Source organism: Rhinoraja longicauda, chromosome 37, assembly GCF_053455715.1.
Source record: "Rhinoraja longicauda isolate Sanriku21f chromosome 37, sRhiLon1.1, whole genome shotgun sequence".
NCBI lineage: Eukaryota > Metazoa > Chordata > Chondrichthyes > Rajiformes > Arhynchobatidae > Rhinoraja > Rhinoraja longicauda.
Genome location: NC_135989.1, coordinates 2,028,601 through 2,038,737, shown reverse-complemented (window position 1 = coordinate 2,038,737; position 10,137 = coordinate 2,028,601). Strand labels below are relative to the sequence as shown.

General features: G+C 44.1%; 1 protein-coding gene across 1 annotated transcript; it reads right to left on the bottom strand.

Annotated features, from left to right (window-relative positions):
* Positions 1–9,055: 9,055 nt before the first annotated feature.
* LOC144610564 (cysteinyl leukotriene receptor 1-like) lies at positions 9,056–9,889 on the bottom strand. The gene has a single exon (XM_078429371.1). It carries the CDS (start codon positions 9,887–9,889, stop codon positions 9,056–9,058), a length of 834 nt encoding a protein of 277 aa, XP_078285497.1.
* Positions 9,890–10,137: the final 248 nt, after the last annotated feature.

The following is a 10,137-nucleotide window of genomic DNA, read 5'->3' as shown; positions in this document are numbered from 1 at the left end:
TGAGCTCCTCCAGCACTTTGTATTTTTCTCAATATTACAACATCTGCTGTTCCTTGGGTCCCCAGAATGCTGAAATGTATTAACATGCCAAACAAATAAGTAAATATCCTTACATCAACCGAAACTCCCGCAACCTCCAAGATTTCTCACAGTTCAATCTCCAATCTATGATATGACTTGGATTATATGGGCTGTTTGTTGCAGAGATATGGGCAACCTGTCCCATTTCACAACATCTCCTTCCAGGACTTTATTTCAGATCTTTGTTTCCACTAATGTTTATGGTAAATGTGTTGAAGTTTATTTACCACATCGATTTCTTTTTGGCCTGGTCTATTAATGATGGCTACTTCTGTGCTACCACTTTTAGTCCTCTCTTCTGGTCCATCCTCCTGGCCTATATATTAGAGGAGGTGGACCCCTCGCCCATTCTCATTATGATGCCCTGCGTCTGCCGTGTAAGTACACACAAATCCTGTGTGCCTCTCTCTTGTACGAGTTCCACTTACCCCAGAAAAGAGCTCAATGATCCATATATCTGAAGCCCTTCCTCCTATGCCATGTACATAGCCACATATTCAACTACAATATCCTACTATTCCTTGCCTTTCTAACTATTGGTGAAGTTAGTAATCAGGAGATCACAACCCTGGAGATCCTGTTTCTAGCTTATTATACTCCCTAAATTTTCATTGTTGGATCTCATCTTCCTTTCTATCAATGTCACAGTTACCAGTATGGATCACGTAGTCTAGCTGCTCATGCCCTCCTTTCAAAATATCCTGCGTGCATTGACATTGACATCATCCTTGACCCTGGCATCTTTACTTTTTTGTTATGTTCTTGTGGTAGTAGGATAGAGCTGTTTCAGATATGTTCTCATGTTTGTACTGACCTGGTGTATATCCTGGGAATGCACCAAAATGTGTTTCATTGTTCTGCGGTTTCCAGCCCTATCTCAGTGTGGTGTGTTGCCAAATTAATCTGACATGAGAGGATGTTCCGAAACAGGTATTAGTAACAAGCATATCACTGGATATCTTGTTTTTATTGAACAGAATTTTGCAATTTTTGGCAGTATCCACTTGAGTCTTGCTCCAGAAGATTCTATCATTTCTGTTTCTGCTATTCACCTTGTCATTTCAAAACAGTGTGATGTGAGTTTTCCTGTTACTTACAACCATGTTACAATTCTGGAAAACTGTTTACCACTATATGCCTACCACTATATGCCCTGCACATTTGTCCAGATTCCATGTTCCTTTGGGTGCCCTTCACCAGATTTTTCACTCTGCAGCAAAAGAGACCCTCTGATCCAAAGCTGAGCGCGTCTAAAAAAGGAAACATACGGTTTTATGTCAGAATTAATAACATTACAAAGTTAGGAACAAACTATAAAAGAATCAAGTAACAGAACATAAAATATTACAGCTGGAGAGAAGGAATGAGGAATGTGTGACGTTTCACGTCAAGACCCTTCTTCAGACTGATGTCAGGGGAGTGGGCGATACAGGGATTAAATGTAGTTGGAGACAGTAAGACTGGTCGGAGAACTGGGAAGCGGGAGGGGATGTTTCAATCTTTGATTTAAACCAGCATCTGCCGTCCTTTCTTACACAGAAAACATTACAGCATAGGAAGGCACGAAGAGGCCATCATGCTGGTGCTGATACTTCTATCATAGAAACATAAACATCGAAAATAGGTGCAGGAGGAGGCCATTTGGCCCTTCGAGCCAGCACCACCATTCATTGTGATCATGGCTGATCATCCACAATCGGACTCTCTTTTAAATTCATCCAGTGTATTTCCATCCAGGAAATTTGACATTGTTTTTCTACTGGAACAAAAGGTTTTGACAGTCTAACCTATCTATGCCTCCCATGTTTTAATAACTTCTATTGGGTCACCCATTAGTTTCCGATGCTCCAAGAGAAAACAATCGGAGTTTGACAATCCTTTATATAACCAGTACTCTCCAAACGAGGCAACGTCCTGGTGAAACAATAACGACATATCAAACCAAGCAAATGGAAGTTAACGAGGCAAAGTGTGAGGTTGTGCAGAAGGGATCAAAAAGTGGATATAATCTAAAGAGAGAGAGAGGGCTAATGAGTGAAACACAAGGGGACCATAGAAACATAGAAACTAGGTGCACGAGGAGGCCATTTGGCCCATCGAGCCAGCACCACCATTCATTGTGATCATGGCTGATCGTCCCCAATCAATAACCCGTGCCTGCCTTCTCCCCATATCCCTTGATTCCACTAGCCCCAACTAGTCCTCTATCTAACTCTCTCTTAAATCCATCCAGTGATTTGGCTTCCACTGCCCTCTGTGATAGCGAATTCCACAAATTCACAACTTTCTGGGTGAAAAAGTTCCTCTCACCTCGGTTTTAAATGTCCTCCCCTTGATTCTAAGACTGTGGCCCCTGGTTCTGGACTCGCCCAACATTGGGAACATTTTTCCTGCATCTAGCTTGTCCAGTCCTTTTATAATTTTATATGTTTCCATAAGACCCCCTCTCATCCTTCTAAGCTCCAGTGAATACAAGCCTAGTCTTTTCAACCTTTCCTCATATGACAGTCCCGCCATTCCAGGGATCAATCTCGTGAACCTACGCTGCACTGCCTCAATTACAAGGATGTCCTTCCTCAAATTAGGAGACCAAAACTGTACACAATACTCCAGATATGGTCTAACCAGGGCCCTATACAACTGCAGAAGAACATCTTTACTCCTATATTGAAATCCTCTCGATATGAAGGCCAACACGCCGTTAGCTTTCTTCACTGCCTGCTGTACCTGCAAGTCAATTTTCAGTGACTGGTGTACAAGGACACCCAGGTCTCGCTGCATCTCCCCTTCCCTAACCTAACGCCATTGAGATAATAATCTGCCTCCTTGTTTTTGCCGCCAAAGTGGATAACCTCAAATTTATCTATATTATACTGCATCTGCCACGCATCTGCCCACTCACTCAACCTATGCACGCAACCTTCTAACATCCTTTTCACAGTTTACACTGCCACCCAGCTTTGTGTCATCCACAAACGTGCTAGTGTTGCTTTTAGTTCCCTCTTCTAAGTCATTAATATATATGGTAAACAGTTGAGGCCCCAACACCGAGCCTTGCGGCACTCCACTCGCCACTGCCTGCCATTCTGAAAAGGTTCCGTTTTCTTCTACTCTTTGCTTCCTGTCTGCCAACTAATTTTCTATCCATGTGAACACCCTTTCCCCCAATACCATATGCTCTAATTTTAGTCACCAATCTCCCGTGCGGGACCTTATCAAAGGCTTTCTGAAAGTCTAGATACACTACATCCACTGGCTCCCCTTCATCCATTTTACTTGTCACATCCTCAAAAGATTCCAGAAGATTAGTCAAGCATGATTTCCCTTTCATAAATCCATGCTGACTTGGACTTATCCGTTTACTGCTATCCAAATGCACCATTATTATCTCTTCAATAATTGATTCCAGCATCTTTCCCACCACCAAAGTCAGGCTAACTGGTCTGTAATTCCCTGTTTTCTCTCTCTCGCTCCTTTCTTGAAAAGTGGGATAACATTAGCAATCCTCCAATCCACAGGAACTGATCCTGAATCTATTGAACATTGGAAAATGATCACTAATGCGTCCACTATTTCTAGAGCCACCTCCCTGAGGACCCTGGGATGCAGACCATCAGGCCCAGGGGATTTATCATCCTTCAGTCCCATTAGTCTGCTCAATAATATTTCTCGCCTAATGAAAATTTCTTTCAGTTCCTCTACCCCCCTAGATCCTCTGTCCTCCAGTACATCTGGGAGATTGTTTGGGTCTTCCTTAGTGAAGACGGATCCAAAGTACTTGTTCAACTCTTCTACCATTTCCTTGTTACCCATAATAATTTCACCCGTGTCTGCCTTCAAGGGACCCACATTTGACTTTGCTACTCTTTTTCTCTTAACATATCTAAAGAAGCTTTTTCTGTCCTTCTTTATATTCTTGGCCAGCTTCCCTTCGTACTTCACCTTTTCAGCTCGTATTGCCTGTTTTGTTACCTTCTTTTGTCCTATGAAAGTTTCCAAATCCTCTGGCTTCCGGCTAATCTTTGCTGTGTTATACATCTTTTCTTTTAGTTTTATTCTATCCCTAACTTCCCTTGTCAACCACGGTTGCCTCCTACTCCCCTTAGAACCTTTCTTCCTTTTTGGAATGAAATGATCCTTCGTCTTCCGGATTATGCCCAGAAATTCCTGCCATTGCTGTTCCACTGTCAATCCTGATAGGATCCCTTTCCAGTCTACCTTGGCCAGCTCCTCTCTCATGCCTTCATAGTCCCCTTTGTTCAACTGCAACACTGACACTTCCGATTTAACCTTCTCCTTCTCAAATTGCAGATTAAAACTAATCATATTATAATCACTACCTCCAAGCGGTTCCTTTACCTCGAGTTCTCTTATCAAATCTGGTTCATTGGACAACACTAAATCCAGAATTGCCTTTTCTCTGGTGGGCTCCATTACAAGCAGCTCCAAGATTCCATCTCGGATCTTGTGTTCTATTAAAACTAAATGTTTGCAGACAAGTCTTCAGTTTATTATTTTCATGTGTACCGAGGTACAGTGAAAAGCTTTTGTATACCCGCTATCCAGTCAAAGAAAAGACTAAGTGTGATTCCAATCAAGCTATCCCACACTTTGTTAAGAAGGCAAGTGGTATTTTGTTCTTTATTGCAAAAAGTGGTAATGTTTAAGAATGGGGATATTTGTTATAATTATGCAGACTATCGTGGAGGCTAATACTGGCGCATGATACACAGTTCTGGTTCCGCCTATCTAGAAAGGAATTGGACAAAGTCCAAAGGAGAATCTTCATACCAGCTCTTGGGAATGAGGAATTGTCCTGGACAATTTAGCTTTTTTATTGCTTGAAGTTTAAAAGTACAAACATGTGATCATATTTAAACATGTAGGTTCCTGAAGGGGCTTGAGAGGGCAGATGGATGTTAAAATGCGTTCATAAGTGAGGTAGGTCCAAGAGGAGAATACTTCAAAATGATGGGATCATCATTTAAAACTGAAGGTCCCAGAACCTTCTACTTTGAGGGTAGTAAATCATTGAAGGACCTGGCACTGATGGATTCGCCAACTGGTCAAATCATATGGAGCTTCTTTGTATCTTCCTCACACGTCATAACCCAATAACTGTGCGTACTCTGCAAAAGTGGAATTTTACATTCCCCATTCAAACTATTGACCCATGTTATGAAACTCTCGGGCACATATTCTGATGCCCACGATACCCCAGCAGTTTTTCCTTTCTCCCCCTTCGTTATTTCCAGCCGTAAACCAATTCCCAATATTTGGAAGATTTTGGCCAGGCCCTCTTCAATTTTCGCCCTTACCTTTCTCTGCAATCCTACAACATGACCTGGAACAGATGAACCATTAACTCCAAGTGGATTTGTGTTTTACCAGTGTCTTCTCTTTATCATTCCACAAAATGAATATGATCACCATTAGTTGATTTGCTGAGATTCCAGACGTATAGTATGTTTTCCCTTGGACAGATTCATGTAAAAAAAATCAGCTTGGACTTCTCCCTCCGTTAGTCTATCAGACTGCCCCATCTTGCTTTATATCATTGATGTGCAGCTCTTTCAGACTGATTTTCCTGAATATGTACTTAGAAAATCAGTTTGGTGTTCTTCATAGTTATACAGTTGTTACCAACCTTTCCCTTTACCCCTCTTCCCTCTCTTTTTGCCTTCACTCTAACATTTGTGAAATTAGTCTAAAGGGCCTGTCCCAAGTAGGCGATTTTTTTAGGCGACTGCCGGCGACTGTCAAAGTCGTAGCAGATCGCCGAAATTTTCTTTTACCCTACGACAATGAACACGCCAATGCCCATGGCTAAGAGATTACAACGTCTTCGGAAACATCGCGAAATTCCCACGTTTATCAATGCTTCTTTGGCGTCCTAATTTTCGCTGAAACCACTGACAAGTCTGTAATTACTTGAAAGTTTTGAAATATAACATCTTGCCCGGGTTACTTGAAAACCAAGCTTCACTATAACAAGGCATAAACTAGATTGACTTTCAGGTTACTAATAGCAGTATTAAGAAATTTAATTTTAAATGTGGTTAAATGGAATGTTGTGCGGTGTGTGGGCATTCTGTGAAAATGTACGGGAGATGCATATGTGGTTTCTGGGTTGCATATCTGGGTTGGGAGTCTACTTTAAAAGTAATCGCTGATGGCCATAAACATCGCGAAATTCCCACGCTTACCTGACCGTCAAACTGTCGCCTCCAATCTACCTGTCAAATGTCCTGACGGTAAATAAATTGGTTAAAAACAAGACCATTTAAACCCCTCTTTATAACACTAATTTGTGTTGTCTTTTCACTTATAAAACAGTTGACTTTGGCAGAACCAAGAGATCAGAGTCATGGAGTCCCAGAGGGATACAGTTTTGGCACGGAGAGCCGTAGCGCCGGGTTTGTTGCCGCCTGACCTCTGTCTCTCTGATGCATTGATCATCCCATCTACCAATGCTGCCACCTTTATGGGTTCTCTGGACTTGTGCACTTGTGTGTTCGACAATATTCCCATTCTTGGTATATACCCTGTCTGTATCGGACTCTCAAAATACATGGCTTCACATTTGCAGGGACAGAATTACTGCATTTGATGTCTTCTTTCGCCAACTCCCAAGAAAGGACATTTATCAAATTGCTTCAGACCGTTTTGATGTCAGTAGATACTGCCTGACTGCTGTGGCTTTTCAACAGTTTCTGTTTTTATTCCTTCCTCGGAAGATACACACTGTAGAGCGGGACATTTGTTAGATAGCGCGATTCACAGTCGCCGGAACACACGGACGATTGGAGTACGGTTCCATGCAATGAGAAAGATTGTCATTTGAACGACAGGCTTTCTACAGATTATGACTGCAGGGGAAAATCCTGATAAAGATACACACATGGTACCCTTGCGGGAAAAGGAAGAGACTCGCTGGGCACATGGTCACTCGCACTGGAAGAAACTCTCCCTGTGTACAACGATGCTGGCTGCACATTCTACATCCACGCCGATAGACTCTCCGTACACATTCGAGAGTCGGAATCCGCGCTGAACAAGTTAGATCTGGTCACGAAAGGTGGGAATGCACGGGGACATACGAGACTGCCCATGCTGGAATCATGAGCAAAACACAGATGACTGCAGGAACACAGCGTGTTAGAGTCATAGAGCCATAGAGTGATACAGTGTGGAAACAGGCCCTTCGACCCAACTCGCCCACACCGGCCAACAATGTCTCAGCTACACTACTCCCACTTGCCTGCGCTTGGTCCATATTGCTCCAAACCTGTCCTATCCATGTACCTGTCTAACTGTTTCTTAAACGATGGGATAGTCCCAGCCTCAAATACCTCCTCTGGCAGCTTGTTCCACACACCCACCTCTGTGTGAAAATGTTACCCCTCGGATTCCAATTAAATCTTTTCCCCTTCACCGTGAATCTGTGGTCCTCGATTCCCCTAGTCCGGGCAAAAGACTGTGCATCTATTCCTCTCGTGATTTCTGTACACCTCTAAAAGTTCCCCCCTCATCCTCGTACGTTCCATGGAATAGAGACCCAGCCTACTCAACCTCTCCCTAGAGCTCACATCTTCTCGTCCTGGCAACATCCTCGTAAAATTGCATTGTGTCGGATTGCATTGGTGGAGGGAGTGGTCAGGTGACGTTTCGGGTCTGGACCCTTCTTTAGATTATATGCATCTTCACGCTGAGATTGTATGTTCACCGCTTTCTGCGGGCATTTCGTTGGAAATTTCCAATGAAGTGTCGCTCTAATCGATTCCTCGTTAAAACTCCCAGGCACAGATGCGTCGGTGCGGTCCGAATGGAAAACCCGGCTCCGTGAATCCAACCCTTCCTCCGCGTTGCTTGGTCAGGGCCATACAGCGAATGAAACATGTACTTTCACCACACCCACTTGTTTTCCAGCCTTTTATACGCATTCTTATTCATTAACTTCTCCGAGAACCGTAGATACAAGGAATCACACATCACAGAAAGATTGAAATTTGCAGCCGTGTAGTTGGCGGACAGAGCCAAGGCGGCACATTCCACCTACCAAGGTCCAACCGATCAACAAGAACCTCTTGGCGCGATTCCGAGTCTAATAGCAATGGACAATGAGTAGAGCTGCTGGCTCGCAGAAATAGCGAACTTCATGCGCCGTTAACCTCCCATGACAGGGCTGTGAATTCTCACGTTCTCGCCGTGACTCTCTGTGTCCCCACCTGTGATTTCCCCACAACTCCCCTAAATATGCCAACTGCTATACGGCGCCAGTATTTAGATGATGTGTAGAATCGGAGTGAAAGGGAATAGAGGCGTTGATGCCAAACTAGAGAGAATGAAGTGCGTTCGCGTAGATGTCGAGTAGATGAAATGATCGAATCGAGATCACAGGCGACCCAACTAGGGCTAATTTCCGCGAGGTATCTCTTTAGTACGGTTAGTTTGATTAGAACGGTGTCAGGGATTATGGGGAGAAGGCAGGAGAATTACGTTGTGAGACAGATAGGTCAGACAGTATTGAATTGCGGAGTTGAATTGATGGGCCGAGTAGTCTAATTCTGCTCCTATCACTTATGAACTTATGAATAATTCTTTTTAAAGTGTACAAGCCCTTTGGGCCATCGAGTCCATCGGTCACCCGTTCACACTAGTTCCATGCAATCCCATCCTATACGTTGGAGGCAATTTATTGAAACCAGTAAATCTATAAACCTGCACACGTTTGGGATGTGGGAGGAAACCAGAATTCTTGGAGAACGGCAGGTCACAGGGAGAGCGTATAAACACCGCAGAGATCGCTCAGGGGGTTGTAATCGAACTCCGGTCTCTGGCGCTGCGAGGCAGCTGCTCCAACGCTGCACCACTCTGCTGCCCACAATTCTAATCGTCATTTTTTCTCGTCACTGTTGCTTTTTCGAATAACCTGCCAATCCCGAGAAGACAATGATTCCTTTCTGAGCGGCGCTCATTTGTGTAGTCTATTAATTAATTTAATAACAGAGGTGACTGGATATTTTGCTGCATTCATGAATTGTTCTCTAAATTTGGACTGTGTCACTCCATAAATAAACGTATTTGTGCAGCAACTTAATGTCCGTAACATGTATCCTGACTGTGAAAATATGTGTTCCGAATCGCTGTAATTATTGGGATCCGCCCTGGCAATTGTGTAGTAAAGGAATTCGATAACGTGCAGCAGCCACAAGAGGATGAAGCTGCCGGATATGGTGAAGAGCAAAATCATGGACCGCCTCCTGCTCTGCACTTCTGGGTCTCTGCTGTTCTCCTCGTTGTTTGGACCCTTCAGTCCCTTGCGGACGCGATTTGCCACCAAAATGTGTCTGACTGTCAGAGCGTTGAGCAACAGTATGAACGCGAACGGGAGCAAAGGTGTCAGGATCGTATCCATCCAATCAAATGCCACCCACCAGCGATCCGTAAAGTAGCTCGGCTTCTCGAAACAGTCCCAGGGTACGTTGTCGACTACCCTCGACGGCTCTTGAGTGAAGTAGACTGGAATGTTTTTCAGACCGAGCAGAACACCGGTCGTTGCCAGAACCGCGGCCGCAGTTTTCGCGGTGCAAAATTTTGCTTTCAGCTTCTGCCAGCAAATTGCAACAAAGCGATCAAAGGTGAAAGCAACGGTGAACCAGACCGAGCATTGTACTGCTGCGTTTAGCAGTGCGGCGACAACACTACAAACAGGCGTGATGTCCAGGAACGACCCCCGAAAATAATAGTAACTGATTCGCCAAAGTATAACGTCGGTTACGATGGTCATCAGATCCGCCGCTGCCATGGCCACCAGGTAGCGAGTGGTGCAGGTAGAGAGGCCGCACTTTCCCCGGGACAGGATCGCTATCGCCACTAAATTCACTGAGGAAACAAATTAAACAATTACTGAAACGATTCTCATCTCAGTCACGGGGTCTCCGGCCAGACGGCTGTGGCTGACTTTGACTACAGTCAAACTTTGATTCGGCGTCAGCGAGGGGTGGACATTTAGGAAGGATGGAGCGACGTAGAACTATAGAAAATAGAAAGTAG